The sequence below is a fragment of the Xenopus laevis genome, chromosome 9_10S (genome assembly GCF_017654675.1).
Source record: "Xenopus laevis strain J_2021 chromosome 9_10S, Xenopus_laevis_v10.1, whole genome shotgun sequence".
NCBI lineage: Eukaryota > Metazoa > Chordata > Amphibia > Anura > Pipidae > Xenopus > Xenopus laevis.
In genome coordinates, this window is record NC_054388.1 from 68,780,573 (window position 1) to 68,805,175 (window position 24,603).

General features: G+C 37.3%; 1 protein-coding gene across 1 annotated transcript in view; it reads right to left on the reverse strand.

Moving 5' to 3' along the window:
• LOC108703005 (metaxin-2) overlaps positions 1 to 22,289 on the reverse strand; it is a 48,616-nt gene extending 26,327 nt beyond the window's left edge. Inside the window, exons 1-3 of the mRNA XM_018238879.2 lie at positions 22,120 to 22,289; positions 9,551 to 9,598; positions 7,640 to 7,686 (exon numbers count right to left, since the gene is read on the reverse strand). Of these exons, the coding sequence (XP_018094368.1) occupies positions 7,640 to 7,686; positions 9,551 to 9,598; positions 22,120 to 22,159 (135 nt within the window). The 5' untranslated portion in view covers positions 22,160 to 22,289. The remainder of the gene's footprint in view (positions 1 to 7,639; positions 7,687 to 9,550; positions 9,599 to 22,119) is intronic.
• Positions 22,290 to 24,603: the final 2,314 nt, after the last annotated feature.

Consider the following 24,603-nt stretch of genomic DNA (forward strand, 5'->3'; position numbering starts at 1 on the left):
GAAACAGGTCAGGGTAAATAACCATTCAGTCAGCTCTGTACAGTCAGGATCCAGAAGCATTGTCAGAAAATCGACAGAGGTCAGTTCAGGTAGCGATACAGTAGTGGTCAAGGACAGGCAAGGGTCAAGGAACAGTAAATCAGACAAGAAGCGCACCCAGGAACTATAATGAACAGACCTAAGTTGGGCATAGGAAACTGGACCAGGCACCTTTAAATATATGAATTTCGCACCAGCGTGATTACGTCACGATCATTATAAAAAGACATGCGCAAGCCGCAATGCATGGCAGAGAAAAGTGGCGCACACAGAGAGAGGCGGGTGAGCTCGTCGCCTCCCAGGTAATATCACAGTTCTGCACACAGAGAAATAGGTTCAAAAACTATAAGAAAAAAAATGAAGACAATTTATAAGTTAGGAATAGGACATTCTATAACATACAAATTTACATTTTTGCAAATGTGAAAGGTTTATGGACAACAGAATGATTTGGGCATTTTGCACGCCATTTGTTTTCCTTGTGATTATAGCAGATACCGTTATTTGCCTTATCTGAATATTTTCAGAATACTGATTTGCACATTCTAAAAGAATGGATTTACTAAAAAAACAAAAAAAACAAAAAAAAACAGCTTGATAAATAAATAGGCAATTGGAATTCACTGATTGAAAGATGACTCAAGCTGAAATAAATATAAATGTCAAAAAGAGCACAACTGGATAACTTGAAAATAATTGCTGCAGTGTTTTTCCCCACAAATTTATATTTCGTCTTCCTTTAATATTTAGTAAAATGCTCATGATAAGACCTCATGGTTTGTATTCGAAGTGAGCTGCACTATAAACTAATATCTCCTTGTCTGTCAGAGCTCAGATATCTTTATAGATCAAAAATATGCACAATCCATGGTTTCCATGGTGTGAAACTTGATTTTAATGAACTTCATAAACAAAAGAAAATCAGCGGAGGTTATTTGATTCTGATATTACTATAAAAAAACAGTACCCACATATAACCATGGCTACTATCAGCTGTCAAAAGAAAGTTTATTAAAGTAAAGTATGCGTTTTCAATACACACAGTTTAATTTATCACAGAAATGACAGATCAGGCAACTGCACTCCCTTTAAAGGAAAGAAAATATATACTGAAATTAAGTCCAGCTGACAAGTTAAATTGTATTGAGGTATTTGGGTGTCTGTGAAGATACTTTTGCTTTTGGATGTGTTTGGCAAGAGATAGACTTGCAACTTTCCACATACATATATCATTTTGGTCATAAAAAATTACATAACCATATCCCAGGTTTTAAAACAATAGGTTTGGATTAAAGCATGCTGTAAATAATATCACTAAGTTGTCAAACCTGTAATGTATTATGATACAGGTTTGGGACCTGTTATCCAGAATGATCGGGACCTGAAGTTTTCCGGATAACAGATCTTTCTGTAATTTGGATCTTCATACCTTAGGGGGCCGATTCACTAATTTCGAGTGAAGGATTCGAAGTAAAAAAACTTCGAATTTCAAAGTGTTTTTTTGGGCTACTTCGACCATCAAATGGGCTACTTCGAATCGAAGGATTCGAACTAAAAATCGTTCGACTATTCGACCATTCGATAATCGAAGTACTGTCTCTTTAAAAAAAATTTCGACCCCCTAGGTCGCCATCTAAAACCGAACTCAATGTTAGCCTATGGGGAAGGTCCCCATAGGCTTTCCTAAGTTTTTTTGATCGAAGGATATTCCTTCGATCGTTGGATTTAAATCCTTCGAATTGAACGATTCGAAGGATTTAATCGTTCGATCGAAGGAATAATCCTTTGATCGTTCGATCGTACTATCTGCGCTAAATCCTTCCGACTTCGATATTCGAAGTCGAAGGATTTTAATTCCCAGTCGAATATCGAGGGTTAATTAACCCTTGATGTTCGACCCTTGGTGAATCGGCCCCCAAGTCTACTAGAAAATCATGTAAACATTAAATAAATATAATAGGCTGGTTTTACTTCCAATAAGGTTTAATTACATCTTAGTTTGGATCAAGGACAAGGTTATTTATTACAAGGTTTATTATTACAGAGAAAATTTTAATTATTTAAAATAAATTGGATTATTTGGATGAAATGGAGTCTATGGGAGATGGCCTTCCAAAATTGGAGCTTTCTGGATAACAGATCCCATGCCTGGTGCCACAGTTGAGACATCTCACATATGAGTATGTATGAATAGCTTTATTTGTAAGGGCTGTACAATATATTAAAGTACACACAGAGAGGACAAGTAAGATAAAAAATACAATAAATATATATACAAAGTACATAGAGCTTATATAAGGACACATAGCTTAAGTGCCATGTGGTAAGAGACAGCAGGAAGGAGGCCCCTGCCCATAGAGCTTACAATCTAAGTGAATACTATAATTCCAAACACACTTATAAGCACATAGAAGAAGCAAAAATCTACTGTACTACAGTTCCCAGAAGAGGATGCTTGGAACTGTGCTTTGAGTCAAATAAACAATGGTGACATCAAGGGATGAAACTACAGGCACAGTGCATCTATATGAACAACAGCTTTGTATTATCTCAGCAACTTTTGCTGTCCTTATAATTAGGGGGTTATTTATTAAACTCAATTTTTTCGAGTTTTTTTTTTAGAGAAAAAAAACTTTATTAAATATTTCGAGATGTAGTATGCTCCAAAGCTGCTAAAATCTGAATCCAAAAATACTCCATCTAAAACCTGTCGAATTCATGTAAAAGTCAATGGCAGCTCTCCCTTTAACCATTTGAAGATGTTTTTAACACTCACAAATTTTGGGAGTTTTGGGGTGTTTGATGCTGGTTTTTGCTCGACAATTAGTTTGTTTTCTTTTTAATCTGATTTTTTTCGCCCTGAACAATTAGTAAATAAGGTAAATACGTGAATAGGAGTTTAGTTTGTTTTTGGTAAAATAGGAGAAAAAACAAGTTTTACTGTAACCATTGCATATAGTATATTATATAGCTGAAACTCAATATTACATTGAAAACAAACCCTGATTTTACATTCCCACAATTTTTTTTCCAGGATTTTATGCTGTTTTTCTTTAAAGTCCCTGAAAAATCTATAAAGATTAAAATAAGACAAAACCAAATAATTTTCAGTGTGTCTGCTGGTCAGACAATCTCAACTGCTATTTACCACAGACAATTGATATTTAATTAATTGGGGAGGCTTGAAAATGTCATCTGCCACTGCACCATGTCAGCCGGTGTATGGTGCATTGGCAGATAAGGACAATAATTGGAGCCACAATTCCTTTTAATTTACTGCTGCTCCAATTTTTTGGAGTGTTGGCCCTAAACAATAGAACAACATAAAGGTAGTAATACTCTGTGTACTCTTTGTATTTTATCTGTTTTTATGGTCCAGCAGGCAGTGATCAATCAAACACTGGATAGGATCAGCCAGGTTAAAGCCATCTATATTTTATACAAGTAAAATTACCTGGGTGTGTGTATGTATATATTGTCAGTGAGATGACAATTTGCAGTTGCAGTTCGACCAGGTGGAGGCTGTATAACACTGATGTACTGTGTATATACACTACAAATATCAAACAATTATTGAGCAACATATACCCTTTGAGCTCATATCAACACCATAACGCAAAGTACTATCACAACTAGAAAATAAACAGAGTAGTGATCAAAAGTTATATATACATTACCTGTTATTCATATAGCACCAACATATATTTACACATTTGCATTTTATAATTTAAATTGTATCTAATTATATCTATGGAAGGTGCACAGGCTCCACAAGAAAATGTAATCCTCTGAAAATTAAAGAAATTGCAAAGTCAATCACCCATATAAGGCAATAACCCAATAAGAACTATGCAAGGCTCTTGGCCTGGAGGTCCAATACAACACCCCATGATGGATAATCAGAACAAAAAGGGCTTTGTAGTAGGTGAACCACACTGCTTCTACATTGTTAACAAACAGATTATATGAGTCCTAGATCGTATATAGAACACTTAGCTATGAACATTGGAACTCTGTTCAATGTTCCTGGTCACAGTATACAGCTTGGCTGAAAGTTAAAATGATACTGACATTAAAAATGTTCTTTTTAAAATATTAATCAACATTAAGTCATGTTGATTGTTTTTTGCGGATAGTTCTTCTTCTGTAAGAAATTGTCACTTTAAGTTCCTAAACCTGACTGTTTTGCCAACCTGACTGTTGTTAAGAGTTTCTAATGCTAATTAACTACTGCTGCACAAATATGGCAGGACCTCATACAGGAACATGGGGGTAAGAAAGGTAATGTATAAGTATCAGGCAAATACTTTTATGGCAGAACAGAACCATCATTCATAAAGTGCATAGTAAGGGATAACAAAAAATACACAGCACAAATACAGAACATTCAACAATTAAACTGGTTAAAACACAGCATACCGCTTTCAACGGTAAAGAATTCATGGAGAACCTGCATTAATGTGGACCCTTTTCCAAAGCAATTAAATTGAGGATAGCTGAAGTGGGCAATAAAGATCTGCTTTCAAGTATATTTAGCGACATGGCGTGTATTACAAGTATTCATTCTGATTCACCTAACATTTTATTAAAGTGGAAGTGTCCTGCCCTGAAAGGTATGACTACATAGCTGTATAAAATCTAGACTCACAAAATAAATGGAGTCACAAATATGAAGCTAAGTATATAAAGATATGTACGTTTTAAACATGCTGCCTCAACAAGATGTGGTGGCTTAGGTCAGTGACTATTCCAGGAAAGAGACCTTTCAATTAATATTTGATGCAAGAAAGACAGGTACAAAGTGTTAGTTGCCAGTCAAACCCTCATCTAGTTTTTTTTTCTTTGTGTCCAGACTGATCATCTTGATTCATAAGCACATCATTGCTGACTCCTGCTTAATACTAACTACACTAAGACAGAAATGCAGATTTAAGTCAACTGTCAACAAAATCTGGTAAGCTACTCCCCAGAGCAAGTGGATTTAGGGTTGAGAATAAACAATGCTGCAAATACCCTCATAAATACTCTGTCCCTTTTGTTCAGGGAGGAAAAGGCATCGGCTCACAGCTTCCATAAAGTCACTATATTTCATATCTGCAGCATGAATGAAAAATGTGCATAAAGCTTATACAACCATATGCCGTGTTATTGCTACTATTCAAGCAAACATGATGTGGATGCTTATTGATTTCTGTTTTAGACTACACAGAATACAAGCTGTGCAAAAACACAACTTCATTGAAAGGATATACGTTTCTATGCTGATTTTACCCAAATTGATTTCTTAAGGGTATGTAAACTAATGCATTCTGTGATGTGGTTGCTGTGTAAAGTGTTTCTGTACACAACACAGGGCTTTGCTAAAAAGCATCAAATATTGCAATTGGAACCACTGAGCTATATGGCTCTATATAAATGGAAATGAAGAGAAACAGCAATGAGCTCTGATCTAGCTCTAATGCCTTTCACAAGCAACATGACCCCAATGGTACAGAGCTCTGTGAGGCCACTTACGACAGGAAGATTACTACTCCCCTACCATGTGACCCCTGACACATGACTTTTTGGGAACGTTTTTTGTAAGATAGTAACAGAACAGCAACACACTAGTGATACTTCTTAATTATGTTATGAAAGTTTGAACACATTTCTGGGTGTATTAGGGACATGTTTTTTGTGGTGTTACAGTTTTGCCAATGAAGGTAAAATTGCCCTTTAAGCTTTGAGTTACAGTTTTGCCAAGAGACCTGCTTATCTTAAATTGTTAGAATTGTTTCTTTGCTTATCTTAAATTGTTATCGAAGTACAGCTGCTCAGTGTTCATGTCTCTCTGCTAAAAAGCTTCAGTGCAGGAGATCAAAGAGAAACTCCAAGCTGAGCTGTTAAAATTGGGACGGTCCCGCAGAAAATAGGACAGTTGTGAGGTATGATATATATATCTGAAATTGGAGTTTATGGTGTCTGAGTATTGATATAAACTAAAAGCTATAATTATGAGAGACAATTTCAAGATCCTCAGCCAGTCTACAGCACCTTTCTTTTACTTGTTAAACAAGGTTGAGTATCTCAATGGTAAACCAATGTTTTGTCTATTCCTAGGTACCAAAGTATGAGCTCATCATGCGCATACTATTTGTAAATAAGGCATCATGTAAGATACAGTAGATTATTTATAGTCTAAATTTCTTAAATATTTTATATTGAAACTGTAAAATATGAATGTTTTTTAGATGGGAACTATCCAAAAGACACCAAATTGTGCAAAAAAAAATCTGCGACCTTAAAAAACTGGTATGGATTGTATCAGCTCTATTCACACTGCTGTCTCAGTTAAAAGATGGCCTCAGGATAAAATGAATTCAGACTGAACAAAATAAGGATAAGAGAATTGCAGAATAAGAAGCTAACGGGCTTCCCATGACTTGTATATGAATAAAGATCTTTAAGCAATACAGTTGTCTGAGCTCTCAAGGTTTTACCCTGGATTGGCCAGTTTTTAAAGAAGCGGCACATTGAACCAGAAAACAGCTTCTCCCTTCCAGGTCAGCAAATGTCCTATCCATTTGCAGCTATATTAAACAGACATATTGTGATCCTACACCATCAGTGGTGTAACTAGATATTACTGAACCCCACAGCAAATTATTTTTCAGGGCCCCAAAATGTTTAGAGGTTGATATGTTTTACCAATATTTATTGAAACTGTATATGAATTTGGGTATCATGGGGCCCCTATACCTCTTGAGCCCCCCAGAAGCCACAGGGTCTGCTTCCTCTATAGTTACGCCCCTGTAGACCATTGTAGGAGATCTTAACAATACCACCAAAGGATACCCTACACATACAGATGGTCAGTCACAAAGGCTAAAATTGGCCGAACAACCTAATGAAAACTGTGCATGTACGACCAACTAGCCCTTAATTAGAAAATCAAGGTATTATGATAAGGCCATCAAATAAGTGTTTATTAAAGGAAGCTATTGGATGTAACTTAAAACAAAGTGGCTATGGGTGAGACCCCATGTTCAGTCTAAAGCTGGCCATAGACGCAAAGATCCGATCGTACGAATCAACGTACGATCGGACTTTCCCATCTCCCGACCCTCCACTAACCATTCAGATCAAAGTCTTTACCATTCCGATCAAATAAGAACAGATCACCCAATGTTCTGCCCCTGACAGCAATCGTACGATACTTATGTCTGACAACACTAGTGACAGTCTCCCACTGAAAATCGTACGATCGGCAATACACACAGAGATATCGGCAGGCAACAGAAATTTTCTAACCTGTCCGATCGACCAAACGACCGATCTCCGACGGACGAAAAATGTCGGGACTCTCCACACATGGTCCGAAAATCGTACGAATCCACGATTCGTACGATCGGATCTTTGCGTCTATGGCCAGCTTAAGCTGTGTAGTAGTGCAGGCATACACAAATTTTCTATACAGATGCATAAAAGATTCACCCAGTATGTTGCACACACAGCTTTTAAAAAGTGTACAGAACATTTAAATGCTATTTTGGATTAATGGTCTCACTAATTTAAAACAGAATTATAGGTTCCAATTTTATGTAAACAAAAAAAAAATTACCTGAACAGCAAGACATGATGCATTATCAGACAGCAAAACCTGTTCACCTGAAAAAAGCAAAAACAATTAACAGGCATTAACAATTCAAGTGTCTTTCTAGAAAGGTCCTTGACACAATTTCTATATACATGAGCTCCAAACTTCTTTTAAAATGCAAATTGTACAGATAAAGGAAATGCCTGTACAGAAAATAGTATTGGTTTTGTCTCAGAAACAGCATTTTGATGGCACCCCACAAATCTTCTATTGGATTAAGGTCTGGGATTGGGCTGGCCACTCCATAACATCATTCTTGTTGGTCTGGAACCAAGATGTTGCTCGTTTACTGGTGCGTTTGGGGTTTTTGTCTTGTTGAAACACTTATTTTAAGGGCATTTCCTATTCTCATAAGGCAACATGACCTATTCAATCATTTTGATGTACATTAACGAATCCATGATTGCTGGTATGCGATAAATAGATGTATGAAAGACATCCCACATCATGATGCTTGCTCCACCATGCTTCACTGTCTTCATAGTGTGCTGTGGCTTGAATTCAGTATTTGGGGTTGTCTGACAAACTGTCTGTGGTCTCTAGACCAAAACAGAACAATGTTGCTTTTATCAGTCCACAGAATGTTTTGTAATTTTTTTTTAGGCCAGTCAATGTGTTTTTGAATGGAATATTTATAAAGAATTATTCTCCAAATTCTGCCACATTTCTTTCATTAGCAAAACAGCACTTCTGCTTAAAAAAAAACACAACGTAAATTATTTTTAAAAAAGTTGAGTAGTAGAAGAGCAGCCAATTTGGCTCCAGAAGTGATGGCTGCTGATTGCTACTATAAAGTATATGTTTGAGACTTAAGTATTTGATCATGGAAAAGCAATGTTAGTGTAAGTCACCCAACTCAGTAAGGGCTATCAAAATTTATCCTGGTGCACTGGGATTGATAAAACCAATTTAATAGAAGAGAATTACTTTGGTTTCCATTAAAAGTACAAGCAGCTGCTATATGTGCACACTTGCACTAAGGTAACTGTGGCAGACCAAAGAAAACAGCAGCATCTGTGCCCTGCATTAATAAAGGAGCCGCTCAAACACAAATGAATGCTTCATTTACATATACCTCACCTATATCTATTCACAAAATAAAAACATCTGATGGAGGTCACACTGCACTGGTTTTACATGTGCAAAGGTTTCCAGATTCAAACAGCCCACTTACAAAAGTGAAAATTCAATCCGCAAATGTGCTAAAAAAAATATATTTTCTATTCGAAAAAATTGTGTATTTCCTAATCCCAGCAAATAAAAACACAGCATTTTCACTTTACATAGCATTGTTTCTACACACAGCATCTATAAAAAAAACTCAGAGAACATATGAATTTTAATTTTCCATCATATAAAACAGGTTTGCAGCTGATATTGCAAAGTGTGTCAGACAAAGGAGAAATGACAAGATCACTGCAATAAAAATTCAATGCCTAAAAGACGATGGTCTGCCATCTATTAGTCTTCATTACTTTGCAGCCTTTTGACAATTGTAGCAGGCTGCGGATCCCCAAATGCAGGCAATAATGTAATCTGATGATATATGAAGAGCTTCTAAAGGGAGCACAGACCACTCCAGTCTGTGTATTCCAGCAGCTCCTTCTCCATCTACCCCTTCCCCCATCCATTAACCATGATATTTCAAATATATGCTTGCTCAGCTTTTTCGCAGCCGTAACCATGCCAACCTTACCTGTGTCCGTATCACTTTATATTGCCAACGGCAGCCATAGAGCCAAGTCAATAACAATGACTGCATTTGGTAAAGATTTTACAGACCTGTGCTTGAAATGATACCCATCATCAGTCTTCCTTCTAAACGCTTTGTTATTTTAAGGGAATTTAAAGGGAACCTAAATTAGTAATACTCACTTTTCAGCGGCTGGTAGAGTGCAGCATTTTCAGGCCAAGGTTCGACAGCTGTGAAAAATAAAGAGGGGGAAGAATAAAGGCTGAGTTTTTGTGATACTGTTAACTAATATAGTATATACAGCAGAGCGGGACAAAATCAAAGTGCCACTATCTCCAAGGTCATTACTTGCTGCAAAATCTTATTTTATTAACAAACACAAATTATTAATGGGCAGATTTATCAAAATGTGCTATTAGCCTTATAAGACCATGGGTTGACTTCTCTGGTTCCCTCTCAATGCTCTTATTCTTCTAACTCTGTATCCTTCTGACCATTTTTCCCTGGGCTCTCATGCCCCTTCTAATCAGTGGAAATTAATTTTTGATAATCATCTGATTTTACAAAAAGAAGCCACGATTGCCATTTTTGAGAGAATTGAAGTTGTTGCACTTTTTCATCCTTATTACATTTGAACCTTTCAAACGTGTAAATCTCTTGCACTTTGTATATCCATTCTTTAATTGTTGGTGTCTCTGAGGATTTCCAATATTTTGGGATTAATAGCTTGGCTGCATTGATCATATTAGAGATCACTGACTTTTTATATTGGGACGTGGGTATTTTATTTTTATTTAACAAAAAGAAGGATGCTGAGTCCTCTATCTCTATATCCGTAAATTTAGAAAGAATTTGTTGAATCTCTTGCCAATAAGATCTAATTTTGGGACAGCGCCAGAGTATATGCGTTAAATTGCATCTCCAACAATTGTCAGGTACGTTCTCATACATCTTAGCCAGAGCTGTCGGAACTCGATACCATTGTGTAAATATCTTATAGTTATTTTCTTGAATTTTACAACAGGAAGAGACTTTAAATGTACGACCATTTATTTGGTTCCATTCTGCATCTGTAAATGTCTCTCCCAATTCTTGTTCCCACTTCTGTTTGTATTTTCCTTTGGGGAGGTCTCTTTCTTCCGTCAGTGCTCTGTACACTAGTGCAATTTCATGCCTTGGTCCTTCTCGAAGCATAAGCCATCGTTCATACATCGTATCAGGAAGGCCCTTAGCATCTATTATTCTGGACGTATATAAAAAATGTTGGATTTGCATCAGACCATGCCTCTCCAGCCCTGTCATCTCATCTTGTGGTATAATTTCCTGTATTTCCTTGAATCTCCTCGCCGTCATAAGCTGTTGAGCGAATAGAGAACCTCCTTTCGACAACTTCTTGATATTTGTTTCGCCCATACAGAGAGAGAGAGAGAGAGAGAGAGAGAGAGAGAGAGAGAGAGAGAGAGAGAGAGAGAGAGAGAGAGAGAGAGACACCTTGATGTGTGTTTCAGAGGAACCTGACATTTGCTATTTCACTGTATGTAGTGAATACAGCTGGTGAGACCGAGAACAGCATCATTGAACCAATGTGGTCCTCGACCAGACGGAATTTTTAAACCTGGCCAATCAACATCTGCCTGATGTTCAGCCAGATATCGATCGGGAAAAGACCATAGGAGAGCCCCATAGCCCAATCACATGCGGACTTAGAGTGTCGGCAGCTTATATCTTGACAATGACAATATCTTGATGCTTGACAAAGGGGTTTTCCCAGAAACGTTGCACTGCACTCCGCTTTAAATAAACACTAGAAGTGTTCATACAGACCTGTGTGCCATTGGATTCTTCTTGCATGGCAGTTTATCTCGGCCCATGTATGGCCACCATAAATCTACTTTGTACTTGACGTTCACTAAACTAGAATAAGCCCATAAATTGTAGTATTAAGGCTACAAGGTCCCAATCATTTTGGACAATAGGTCCCATGTCTGTATTTATTATTTTATCCCCAACATGGATTCATGCAGTTTAGTTACCATCAAGTATAAGGTATTGTTTTATTACAACAGAGAAAAGGGATATAAATAAATCTGAATTATTTGCTTAAATGGATAAGATGGAAGATAACTAACATAATTTGGAGCTTTCTGCATCTTGGGTTTGCAGATAAAGTTCCCATAGCAGTACTAAAAGTCTCATTTTAGAGTTGACACAGTCTGCAAATAATGTTCTTTTCTTGATATACTCTTAGACGTAAGATTTTTCTCTCCCTAATGAACACTCTTATTGCGATCTGACATATCTGTCAAATTATCATCAGGTTAGTGGACACCGATTCACCGAATGATCCTGCATCTAACTATTTTTCATCCAACATCGGTCAGAAAATCGATTGGTCAGGTTAGAAAATTTTCATCTGTCACAGTGAAATCTATCTATTGTCCAATTTTGTGCAGGGCCAAACAGGCAGCTACCTACAGTTTTCCTGGCTTCAACCAGATGATATTAAAATGGTAATTTTAGTTGATGGACAAATCTTATATTTAAACGATCGTTTCAGGATAAGCTTGGTCTTATGATAACAAAAAGATCTTTTAAAAATTTTCACGTCTACTGCCACCTTAGGACAAAGGCTATGAAAAGCTGCTAGTCATAGTGTTTTTGGAATCCTTGATGCTATTACCTCACAGCCCACCCACATCCCCAGGCTTAGATGGTGGGGAACATACAAGATGTATTGGTTCCCAAAGTAAGACTCATTACTGCACTTTCTCCACCAAAAAAGGGTGCGGAGCCCACACCGCATACCCAGAGATAGAGAAGTTAGGTGACAATTTTCTGTTACCAACATTGCTCAAAGTAACAGCTTTATCATACTAAAAATCAGACTAATTTTCTTAAAGGTTTTTGCCCCCTGTAATTACTTAAATTCTAAACTGAAAATCTGCTCAGCAAAAAAAGCTAAATAATTTAAAAAAAAATGTACACACACAAAAATAAATTTTATGCCCTATTGAAAACGGACTCCGAATTTCACTGTCAACTTCATACTAAAAGTTAATTCATAGGCAAACTGCCCTTTTAATTACTTAGCTTTTGAAAGTCTTGCAGCATTACACTTCAAAAGCTGCAAAATGTTTCATACAGCAATCAGTATGGCCAAATACTGTTATATGATGGGACTCTACACTTGAGAAGCCACCTAGCACAGTGCTGGTTAAAAAGCCAATGGCTTGTATATAGCATCAATTTCTGACTTGTGTGTGTAGGTGAAGAACATTTGCAGAAGAGTATGCATGGAAATTACACTGTGTTTCAGCTCTGTCATATTTCCAATCCATCAAGTTGATTAATGGATTAATAACTCCATATAAACTTATCATTCATGCTGTAATGAAGTCGAACTCAGTTTATTGTTGCCATGTAAACTCCTCTAGGCAGCTGTGCAGGTAAATAAAAGAGCACGGTGCTCTAACACATATCCTTGTATCCTATATATTTAATTAACTGAAATTCAGCAGTGCATTTTACATAGTGCCAACTTCATTTTACAACACTGACTGATTGTTCACTACAAATGTAGTAATAATAATGACAACAGGAACAATGTTTCTTTTATCTTTTCCACCTCGTACTACAGTGTAATTCTCACAAGAGGATTTTTACTGTGGCTTTTTTGCAATATGAATTTGATATATGAACCAACAACAAATACATTAGAGAAACAGAAACAAGTTGTCAGTACAAGTGACTATGATAAGGCAGCAGTTGTCTGCTGTCAGAATTTCACATGCCTAGGTATATAAAATGCTTGGAAGCTCACCATGGATATTAGTCAAGAAAACAATGTAATTTAAAGTGACATTAATCCTAAATATTTATGTGCACAGAACCATGGAACACATATACTACATGGTGTTTTATGCATACAATTAGGAGCGCACTTGTGGGGTGGTTGTTATTAGGTCCGAATTGAGATTCTAAATACGCCTTGGCATGTCAGGGTCGCAGAGGCCCAAATATCTATCTGACCACTGGCCTTGAAAAAGGCCAGTTTATCTAAAAAACAAAACAAAAAAAAAACGCTGATTTGTTTCAGGAATGTGGCACATAAGGGGAATATTTATGAAGGTGTGTTTTATTTTACGCCAGATTTGCCACCATTGTTTTACACTGCTTCAGACCTTCTTAAGTAAGTTCTGACGGAAGTTGCTCAAAAGAAAAAGTTCGTAAAAAATTACACCATTTTTATGCTATTTATTTACATAGCAATGCTTGGTGATTGTAGAGAATTATTCCGTCGTTTTTTACACCACATAACAATCTGCTCCTATAGGCGGTCAAACAACAATGCATTGAACTGAATAAGAGACTGGAATATGAATAGGAGAGGGTGTGAATAGAAAAATGAGTAATAAAAAGTAGCAATAACAATACATTTGTAGCTTTACAGAGCATGTGTTTTTAGATGGGGTTAGTGACCCCAATTTGAAAGTTGGCAACAGTCAGACGAAGATATAAATAATGAAGATCAGCTAAAAAGTATATTAGAATTAGCCATTCTATAACATACTAAAATGTAACTTAAAGGTGAACTAAACTCTAAAAATTAATATGGCTAAAACTGCCATATTTTATATACTTACTTATTGCACCAGCCTAAAGTTTCAGCTTATCAATAACAGCAATGATCTAGGACTTTAAACTTGTCACAGGGAGTCACCATCTTGGAAAGTGTCTGTGACACTCACATGCTCAGTGTGTCCAGCTAAAGGGCTGTGGTTGGCGTGGGCTGATACAGAAGCCCAAAACATAATGTGCAACATTTCTAGCCTACTTCTTTAGAACTAAACTCTAAAAATTAATATGGCTAAAACTACCATATTTTATATTCTTACTTATTGCACCAGCCTAACGTTTTAGCTTATCAACAGCAGCAATGATCTAGGACTTTAAACATAATGTGCAACATAACTTCTTTAGTTAAACTTTAGTTCTCCTTTACAGCAGAATTCAACCCTTTTACAAAAAAAAACCCGAACCCCCCACCCCACGTAGACCCCCTCCCTCCACCCCCCAGTCTACTTATGGCGCAGATTCTGGCATTGAAGTTCCACACAGCCATCTTCCGGGTCTTGGTTCCTTCTTCCGGTGCTTCTTTCATGAGTTTCGGCACATGCACAGTTGTTGCAAACCGGCAAATTGCTCCAATTGCGCATGCGCCGACATGCCGATCTTCCACTCAGCTTGCCGATGACCCGCCAGATGGCTACATGAGGTGTGGGCTGCGTGGGGTACGGATTTTTTGTAAAAGGATTGTGAACCATCCATTTAAGCTTATCTTTCTTGGTATGGGGCCATCTAAAGTACCTATCCGACTAATATCTGGTCAGATGTAGATCAGACAGGTTTGATTTTTCCAGTTGGATCGAGGACCGCTTCAGCTAGCGTATGGCCAGCTTAAGAAATTTGGTATCACAGAGAAACTGATGTTGTATTGATCTTGTGGTATGGCAGACAAGCAAATAGATCACAATATAACTCTAAGCACTGCAGGTGGCCACAAAGATAAAAAAATGTAGACAAGACCAATGGTCAATTGCAATACCAAATCAGATCAAATTCTAGTTCTATGGCAGGTTTTGGCAGGCTTGTTAACACCTGTTCAAAAGCTGTATGGCCAGTTTTATTCCAGTGTGTTAGGGGCAGATTTATCAAAATGTAAGTATGTAGAGGTTAATAAATAAAAACTTGCCCACATTCCATTCATTCCTATGGGTTTTTTAGAACCACATTTTGATAAATCGGACCCATAATCTTCATCTTAAATTCTATATTCAGCTCCAACAGGATATTACTGCATTGGAAACACTACCTGTACCTTCCTAGTGAGGGGGATTTTACCCAGGGCACACAATAAGTTTAATGAAAAAAGTCTTATTCTGAGAAACTACTTGTATGTACATCAGAAAGATTAAGCAAACACAATAAATGAAACTTAAAAATATATTATTGTAAAAGTTATAAACAATAGTTCTTTAAGTAGAATGTAAAGCCTCTTATTCACAATATAATATACTATACAACATGTACACGGTTTAGATAGGCACTTAACGCATGCATGAACTGAGAAGCTAAGCCGTTAAAATAAGGTCCCTTCCATTAGTTAAAATCAATAAGGGAAGTATTACCGAAGTTGGTAATTATAAGCTCCCTGAACATCCGCCAATTTCATCCACCTTTATGAAAAGGCATACCAAAAATCAATTGATTGAAAACATTAAGTTGCTAAGGGTCAAAAATCAAGATGACAGGACTTCTAACCCACTGGCTCGGTCTAAGAATGAACACTGTCTAGAACAAGCAGAGATATTTTGTGGTCTGAATTATTTGAATATCTGTCAAGCCTTCTCAAAGCCAGACAGAAATACAAAGCTGCTGTGTAAAGAAAAACCCCTACGGATAATATTTGTTTTTCTAATACAGCGACAATTTATCATATTGATAGTAATATACATGTTCCTGGATATTTAACAAACAGAAAATTTATTACAAACATCACCTGCCAAAATAGAAGGTATTTTCTAAAAACTTACAGCTTGTGTTGCAATTTTTGGCCTTATTAAATTGCTTTACAAACCTGGGAAAATTAGTCTTTAGCCATTTTAATAGGTGTTGATGATGTTTGTTAGATATATTGATGATTAAATGTTCACTTGCCAAATGGGTGAAAAATCTCAAGAAGATAATTTTATAGCTGAATCCATTTCATCTTAATACCTTCCTAATTAATCAGAAAGACAACCAAGCTGCGAATACGATATATACCTGGAAAGCATATCTGAGAAGGCAATCTAGTAAAGAAGATGAATGATACTAAAGGCAATATATAATGCTGGTATGGGAACTTGTAAGTCTCTAAAATGCAAAGCCTTTGTAATTTAACAGCCTGGATAATATAAAAAACAAACTGGCCAAAGACATTCTCATTCCTGGGTGTTTCAACTGACTGGATTGTGAACAGAAAGCAATAATTCAATTGGTTGGTTCATAATAGTACTATCAAATCAAATGGGAAGCAGAATGAGGGTGCTGCCCTACGTCTCCTATACACAACAAAGCAGTCTGAGGACAAAAGCATTTTCAATTGCCTGTCTGATATACAGTATACTCAGCTGCGGTCCCACACAAAAATAAATGTGCAGTTATATTTGAGAATAACTTTTATTTTAAAAATTATATACAGTAGTACTGGGTATAAAATGGGTGTATCATATTTGTTAGAGTAGAAGAAAATGATGTTCAGCATCAAGTGAAAATCAGACATACAACTTATGCTAATTACAACTCCCAAAACTGGCAAGCAACACTTTGTACAGAAGCCACAAAGATTACTAAATGGTAACAGGAGAAACATGCAGCTTTAATTTTATATTTACTTAAAGCTTAGTTATTATCTTGCTGTTGACTTGACAACTGATCTTAGATTTTCATTTACTCAGAAACTTGTGTAACAAAAAATAAACAAGACCAGGGAGTATTTTACATATAAATAAAAAACGGTACTGAGCACTAGGAATCAGAAGAAACAAGCAGACGGGATTAAAAATGCCAACATGGTTCTTACAGTTACTGAACACTTCTTCAGAGCAGTATACATCATAGATACCTTGGTAGCCGTAATAGCAGCTGCCTGTGGCACTACAATTGGTTGCACAGGGTGTCCCAAGCTAATCATTGCCTCTACTCCACACGAACACAGAGTAGTGATGTATAGTTTGGGATAAGTAAATTAATTGTATCTTTTTTTATTCTTACATTTTAGTTTTTGCCTTGTACTACTCATCTTCTTATCAATCATTTACACCACTGTCTGGGTGCTTGGGTCCATGACCCTAGAAACCATATAGCAGGTCAAAATAACACACTGGAGAGTTGCAGAAGATTAAAATGATAAATAATAGAAACACACACACTGCAAAATGTTTTAAAATTTCACAGTCAACATAAGCAGGTTGATACCTGCTTATGTTGATAAATGATAAATAATAGTGAGACACACACACTGCAAAATGTTTTAAAATTTCACAGTCAACATAAGCAGGTTGATACACTGCACTGTTTATTGGCATGGGTCTCTCCATCACAGATGTGTTTTACAGAGGCCAAATCCTAAAAATTAGTTGCCATGGTAACTTGGAATTGGAATTTTCCACCAATTCATGTTACTAACAGTAGCTACTTTTATACACAATGCATGTAAAAAAGCCACCTTTCCAGGATAATGCTAGATGAAATGATACAACATTTGATAAGGAATACAAGTATTTTATGTACATGGATTTGCACTACTAATGAACCTTAGTCCTAACTTTTGTAAAAACGAAAGCCAGCTGTGAGGCAATATTAGCACTTACTCATTGGTTGTACAAGTGTTGCTAGCCAAAGGAAAGGCTTAGCTTGTCCACGGTACTTCTTTTATTTATTTCAATAGCAGCCAAAATGTTGACACTGCCTTAATGACTGCAGGACTGGACTGGTGATCTGTAGATTCTACCAGAGGGACTGCTATGAGATGCCAGTCACTACTATTTGGGCATGTAGGGGCTCTGTACTTGAAATACCAGAATCTATTTTTAATCTCAGTTAGGACTGTAAATCAGTACTGAAAAGTACACTTACACTATTTAACTACTGTGTTCATAACACAACCCAAGATGCCTTTATATAAAATAACAATGCTGGGTTGTAAAGTCAGCTGAAGCTTGCTTTTTCTATGACAGAACATCAACAGCCACAAACAGAAGGAGAGAACTCTTGATTAATATATGACAGGCTGCATGTCTCTGTCGTGGTGATGTCTAAAAGTAGGTTACCAATCGACATCAGTCCTTCATGGTTAAAGCAGTATGCTGAGCCAGTAATACCACTACAGAAACTGGCAAATATAAGGGGTTATGGCACATCAGGGCCTTTTAGTTTGTAGAAAAGCAACTGAAACCCCAACAATTGACTTGTATTGCAAACAGTGACAGCACCATTACTGGTTATTATTATTCTATTTATATAGCTCTGACATATTACAGAATGGTTTGTAAAACTACATATAATACACAAAAGCCATGAATATCCTGTAAATTATATCCTTATAAACGGTGAGTAGTGATGTCATCAGTTATAAACGGTGAGTAGTGATGTCATTTCTGTCACATGACTCACTAAAATTTGTGTATTATAATAAATAAAGTACCCCCAGTTGTAAAATATGAGGATATTAGAAGTTACCTCGGAGTTCCATGACCTGTATGTTCCATATACAGGTCATGGAACTCCGAGGTAACTTCTAATATCCTCATATTTTACAACTGGGGGTACTTTATTTATTATAATACACAAATTTTAGTGAGTCATGTGACAGAAATGACATCACTACTCACCGTTTATAACTGATGACATCACTACTCACCGTGTTTTTATATGGTCATGAAACTCCTCGGTAACTTATAATATCCTTATATTTTACAAGAGGGGGTACTTTATTCACTATATAATTCACATCACTTACTGCCCCACTTATGCGTACAATCTAAGGTCCTTTTCATATTCACACTATGGCAAAATTTTAGCAAGAGCCATTTCACTTGCTATGTTTTTTGGAGTGTGGAAAAACACAAGCATGTGGAGATCAAACAAACACCAGACAGTGTTTCACTAGAACTGAACCTAGGACCCCTGGTGCTGCAAGCCTGCAGTGCTAACCATTTAGCCCAATACATGTTCTAGCAAGCACTAAAAACACGATTATTGCTAGTGTCTACCATTTGTAGCTCAAGTGAATGAGATGTCATCAAAAGGCATCATTGTGCATCTCATGTGCCATCAGCCTAAAGCAAATGATTAATCATTTTAAGTTACAAGATGACTTGTTATTTTGCCTGCAATCTATTTTTCATTTTGATGATGGCTCAATCCTAAAGAGCAACAAAACCCTGACAATTTTTCAGATAAGCTAAAAGCAGAGCTTAGTGCTGATACACAAATTTCCATCTACAGTAACGATATGTATCTGTACAAATGTTCAATCCCTCACCACCTTACTGGTGCTGTCCACAGCCATGTACCAAAATAGATGCCCATTTGCACAAGTGCTGAACTGAGTACTTGTATGACAGTGGCAAGGGCACTGATCACTAAACAAAAGCATAACTGGCCTTTAAGTAGGGAAAAGTTGGAAATAATTTTAATTGAATAGGGATAATATACTTTTGGAACAGCAAGTCAATCCCAAAATAAGAAGATGCCTAATAAAAGAAAACACAATTCTAAGCAACTTTGTAAAAAAAAAACTTACTTTTAAACCATGTTGCAAAAGTCTGAGATCCCCAGCAAAGGCAGGTCTTCTAATCAACTGACTTGTCTTACCATTGTATCAACAGAAGGGATGGGCAAACCAGACCTGTTTCACTTAACCAAAAATCTGCAAAATGGTGAAAAATTTGCCAAATGCATTGAAGTCTATGGGTGACAACAATTTGGGGAAACATTTAACTCATCACTAATCAAAAGTCTAAGCCAGAACAGAAAGGGACAGACAAACACTGCTTTCAATAGCAATACATATACAATATATAACTTAAAAACATAGATACATTGTAATGAATATTGCAAAGATGCGTAGAATGTTTTCTTTTATTAGGCAAAATTTTTTTTTTGGGGGGGGGTTCACATTCCCTAATGCATTCACACAAAAGTCTTATATGGGACAAGGTGCATCAAACTGATTACACATTTATTTAATGAAAGGACCAGTAAGTGCAAACTTTTATTTCCACATGTAATATACAATTGAACATGCAGCATTTAAATGGACCTTCATCCACACTTAAAAAGCTTTATAATAAAATACTTTTTTAAATGAAACATAAAACCCAAATTATTGTTATTTATAAAAACATCAATATAATTATAAACATATTTAAAATCTCCAATATCAATCATATAATGCTTGCCCCACCTCCATGATGAAGGCATAGAGAGGTGTGGCAGCCAATTACTTTTACTTTTTATTTTGCACTTGGTAGATGTCACTGCTCCCTTCACGTTCTCCCTCCCTACTTACCACCTGTAAGGGTTAGTTCACACTCAAAAACGCCGCAAAAACGAGGCGATTAGTCGCCAGACGACCAAATCTCCCCAAAATGCCCTGTGTGAATTAACCCTAATTGTTTAGCCCGTACATGGGATGGTGCCTGTCTGCTAGCTGTGATAGTGAATGACAACACAATAGAAAAGGATTTGGAATTACTTCTTAGAGTAACAAGTCCCCGAAAAAACCCAAAACCATTGAATTGTTAGTGGATGACATATATGGATGTAAAAATGCACCCACAGCTGACATGACCATCCTGCAACCAACATAATTATCAGCCTACTGTCGGCACCAAGATAAAGATAAGTGCTTTAAAAGTACACCTTTTATAAACTTAACTGTGACTGTCAGCTGTCCTGCAAACAGCATGAAACAGAGGGCAACTCTGCTTATGTAACCAGGTGTGCAGCAACAATGGCTGCAACTGCCCTGGGACACAATGAGCTCAGAGGCTACCATGGGCGCAAATTACATATATTTCCATAAGCATCTTAAAGCTGGAATAGAAAGTGGCCAATATACCCACAAGAGTAATAGGACATTAGTAGACAGAATACCTGCCTGCTGCGACTGTGCCACGTCCCATGGATCCCAATTAAAACACTAATAGGGAATGAAGTAAAAGTCGCAAAGAGCAAAACAATTTGTACAAATAATATTTAAAATTTAAATTTTGCAGTGTAATACTCTTCTTTAAACTGTTATTACATTGCGAATTTTCATTGCACATTGCCCACTTTTAAGAAGTGCTTGAAGTTGTCGTATACTGGGGGAATGAAATAACAGTCGCAAAGAGCAAAACAATTTGCACAAAAAAGAATAAAAAGTCTCATTTTGCAATGCAATACTCTTCCTTAAACTGTTATTACATTGGTATTACATTGTGAATTGTAATTGTGCATTGCCCACTTATGAGAAGTGCTTGAAGATGTCGTTATTCTTTTGGAGAAAACATAACTTTTTCATTAAGAAGTTTTATTACATTGACTGCGCACTGGCGCTAACTAGAAAATTCGCAAAACCTTGTTCCGCTCTCGGAAGTGGTCGCTAAAGAGTTTCCGGGTTCACAAAAGCTATATTAAATTCGCACAAAAGCCAAATTTGTTCGCACAGAGGCATCATTTTTCTCATTGCGAATATTTTTCCTGTTACTGACTTTTATTACATTCCCCCGTAATCTTTTGGAGAAAACATAACAACTTTTTCATTAAGAAGTTTTATTACATTGACTGCGCACTGGCGCTGACTATAAAATTCGCAAAACCTTGTTCCGCTGTCGGAAGTGGTCGCTAAATAGTTTGCGGGTTCGCAAAAGCTATATTAAATTCGCACAAAGGCAAATTTGTTCGCACAGAGGCATCATTTTTCACTTTGCAAAATATTTTTTCCTTTACTGACTTTTATAACATTCCCCCATAGGTAACTAGTTTCACTACTGTCTGTATGGACTACAAAGAAGCTGCGAGCAGCACAGATGTGAGACAACACGACTATGATAGAATAGAAACATTATATATGAGATACACTAAACATCTGCATCTTAATCAAACTACTCTACACAGCGGGGTATTAAGAAAGCAGGCGGAAGCGGCAGTCCTCTGTTACCTGCTATCTGTGAAACAAACGCATCGGTAACAAGAGCCATAACACCGGTGGGACAAATAATGACCAAGTTGTACAGCTGCAAACCTTCCGTTCCACATGCAAGGTTAAAGGCAAGACAGCAGGAAGTTCACATCCAACCATGTGACAGGACGATTTCCGCCAGTTACCATAGCGACGAGAGCGACTCCGGAATTAGTGCGTTTACATTCTGCCTACATTCACCAGTTGTTGCTGATTTGTCAGTGAATCGTCAGCCAACAGCAGTCGCTGGTAAATGTGCACAAGACAGTGACAATCTGAATCTTATTACACTTCAGATAATGTTTTGTGTTCTATAATATATCATTGTTACTTTGCAGTGAAATTAGGGTTGCCACCTTTGCTGACGGCTAATCCTGAACACGGGGGCGAGGCAGATAACATTGGGGGTGGGGCAGTGATGTAGGAACAGGTATGATGACATCAGAGGTGGGCACAAGGATGTTGGTGCAGTTATGACACCAGGGCAAGGTTATTGCATCACTTAAATGCAACTGGCTGGATTTCTATCCAGTATTCTCAATGTTTTAAAGTGTTGATGCCCAGTTCAAAACCACACAGATGGCAACCCTATCTCTAGCTATATTCTGCTTGCATACCTCCCAACTGTCCCTTTTTCGGAGGGACAGTCCCTCTTTTGACAGCTCAACCCGCAGTCCCTCATTTGTACTGGAAAGTCCCTCTTTTCTCTGCACTGAACAGCCAGAAAAAGAAACAAAGTTTCTCACTTAATTGGCTTTTAGCAGAGAGCCCAGAACACCTAACAGGTGCAAATAAGATACTTTGTAACAATTTTGAGACACAAAAACACAGTTTAGATAAGGAGAAATATTTTCAAACTTTCATAACCTGCCAAATTTTGTAAAACAAACATGGTAATTAGGGGGTGTGGCCACAGAAAGGGGTGTGGTCAAAAAATTGCTGCGCTACATGCGGAAAAAAAATTTTTGTCCCTCATTTTACTTCCAAAATGTTGGGAGGTATGTGCTTGATGAGTAAACCCAATCCTTTAATTACAGGTATGAGAACTATTATACAGAAAGCAATTATCCAAAAAGCTCTGAAAGTTCAGACCCGAGCAAGCCTTACAAAAACCGAACTGTTCGGGTCAAAACCGAAACTGGTGGCAACCCTAAGTGAAGTTCTGCAGTCGTGTGAACATTAGTAGTGGTACTTGTCAGAGACATTGACTACAAGATACAGAATAAAATGGTGGTGCTTAAACTTAACTAAATGATTAAAGCTACTTATATTGTACAGCCATCGGACCCTAAATTAATAGAAATAGAGACTATTTTGCCACAAAAGAAGCCCTTGTAGCAACACCCTTCCACCCACAGAAAACCCTGCTGGTGGTTGGACTTGTTAAGTACTATGTTAGACTGTGGAACACGTCCTTCTGGAGGTGACATGCCACAGGCCACTTAGGGTGAAAGTTCAAATGAGTACATATATTCTGTCAGAGCCAACAATAGGACATACATTTGTATCCTTGCAAATTGGAGGTCAATTTGAAAAGTAACCCCATGAGGTTCCTTACACTCTGACATTTGTACATCCACTCCTGTACAGTTGCTTTCTTGTAGTTTGTGCATAGGAATGGAACTAGGGATACCACCTTTGAAAAAAAAATACCGGCCTTCCTATATATTTATCTTTTTTCCCTATTAATAACATTGGGATCAACCATCATTTTTACTGGTCCGGCCTGTAAAATACCGGCCAGGTGGCAACCCTAAATTGAACCAGGGGCATAAATTGAGATCCCAGACTCAAGGAAGCTCAAGGCTCTTCACCAGGCCCAGGCTGGCAATCTGTGGGTTCTGGCAAATGCCAGGGCTGCTGTAAGTTTTCATGAACATTTACTATTTATTTGGCTGGTGGAGGCTTTCTGGGCCTCTGTGTGGATTATTTGGGCTTCTATGTACCTGAAATGTCAAGGCCTATTTTAATTCCCAGTTCAGACCTGCTTTTCACCCTACCACCAGCCACACCTGTGGGTCAACTGCAACTTAAGGGCCCTGTGAGTTCCTTTCTGTGCACCAGCTATCCAATTTAATGCAGCGAGGGAGTGGGATCTTACCAGGCCCCCTCTTTCTGCAGTACCATTGGACTCCCACGCAGAGAACCAAACAGCCCCCACCAGCCCACTAAATAGTGTGACTTTCTGTGGCATCTTACAGCAGCCCCTCTGGCATTTGCCAGAACACACAGATTGCCAGTCCAGTCCTGCATTGGAGTCAGGTTTGCAAAGCAGTAAATACAGTACAGTGCAACTGACATTCTAAGCACTAGGATAAGTTTACTAATTTATGAAAATAAATATAATAAATAAGTATAGTAGAACTGCAACTCACTTATGCTACTATGCATAAAAATAAAATAAGGACAACCGGAGTGATACTGTATAGCAAACAGCAGTTCTTGATTTGTGCAACAGTGATA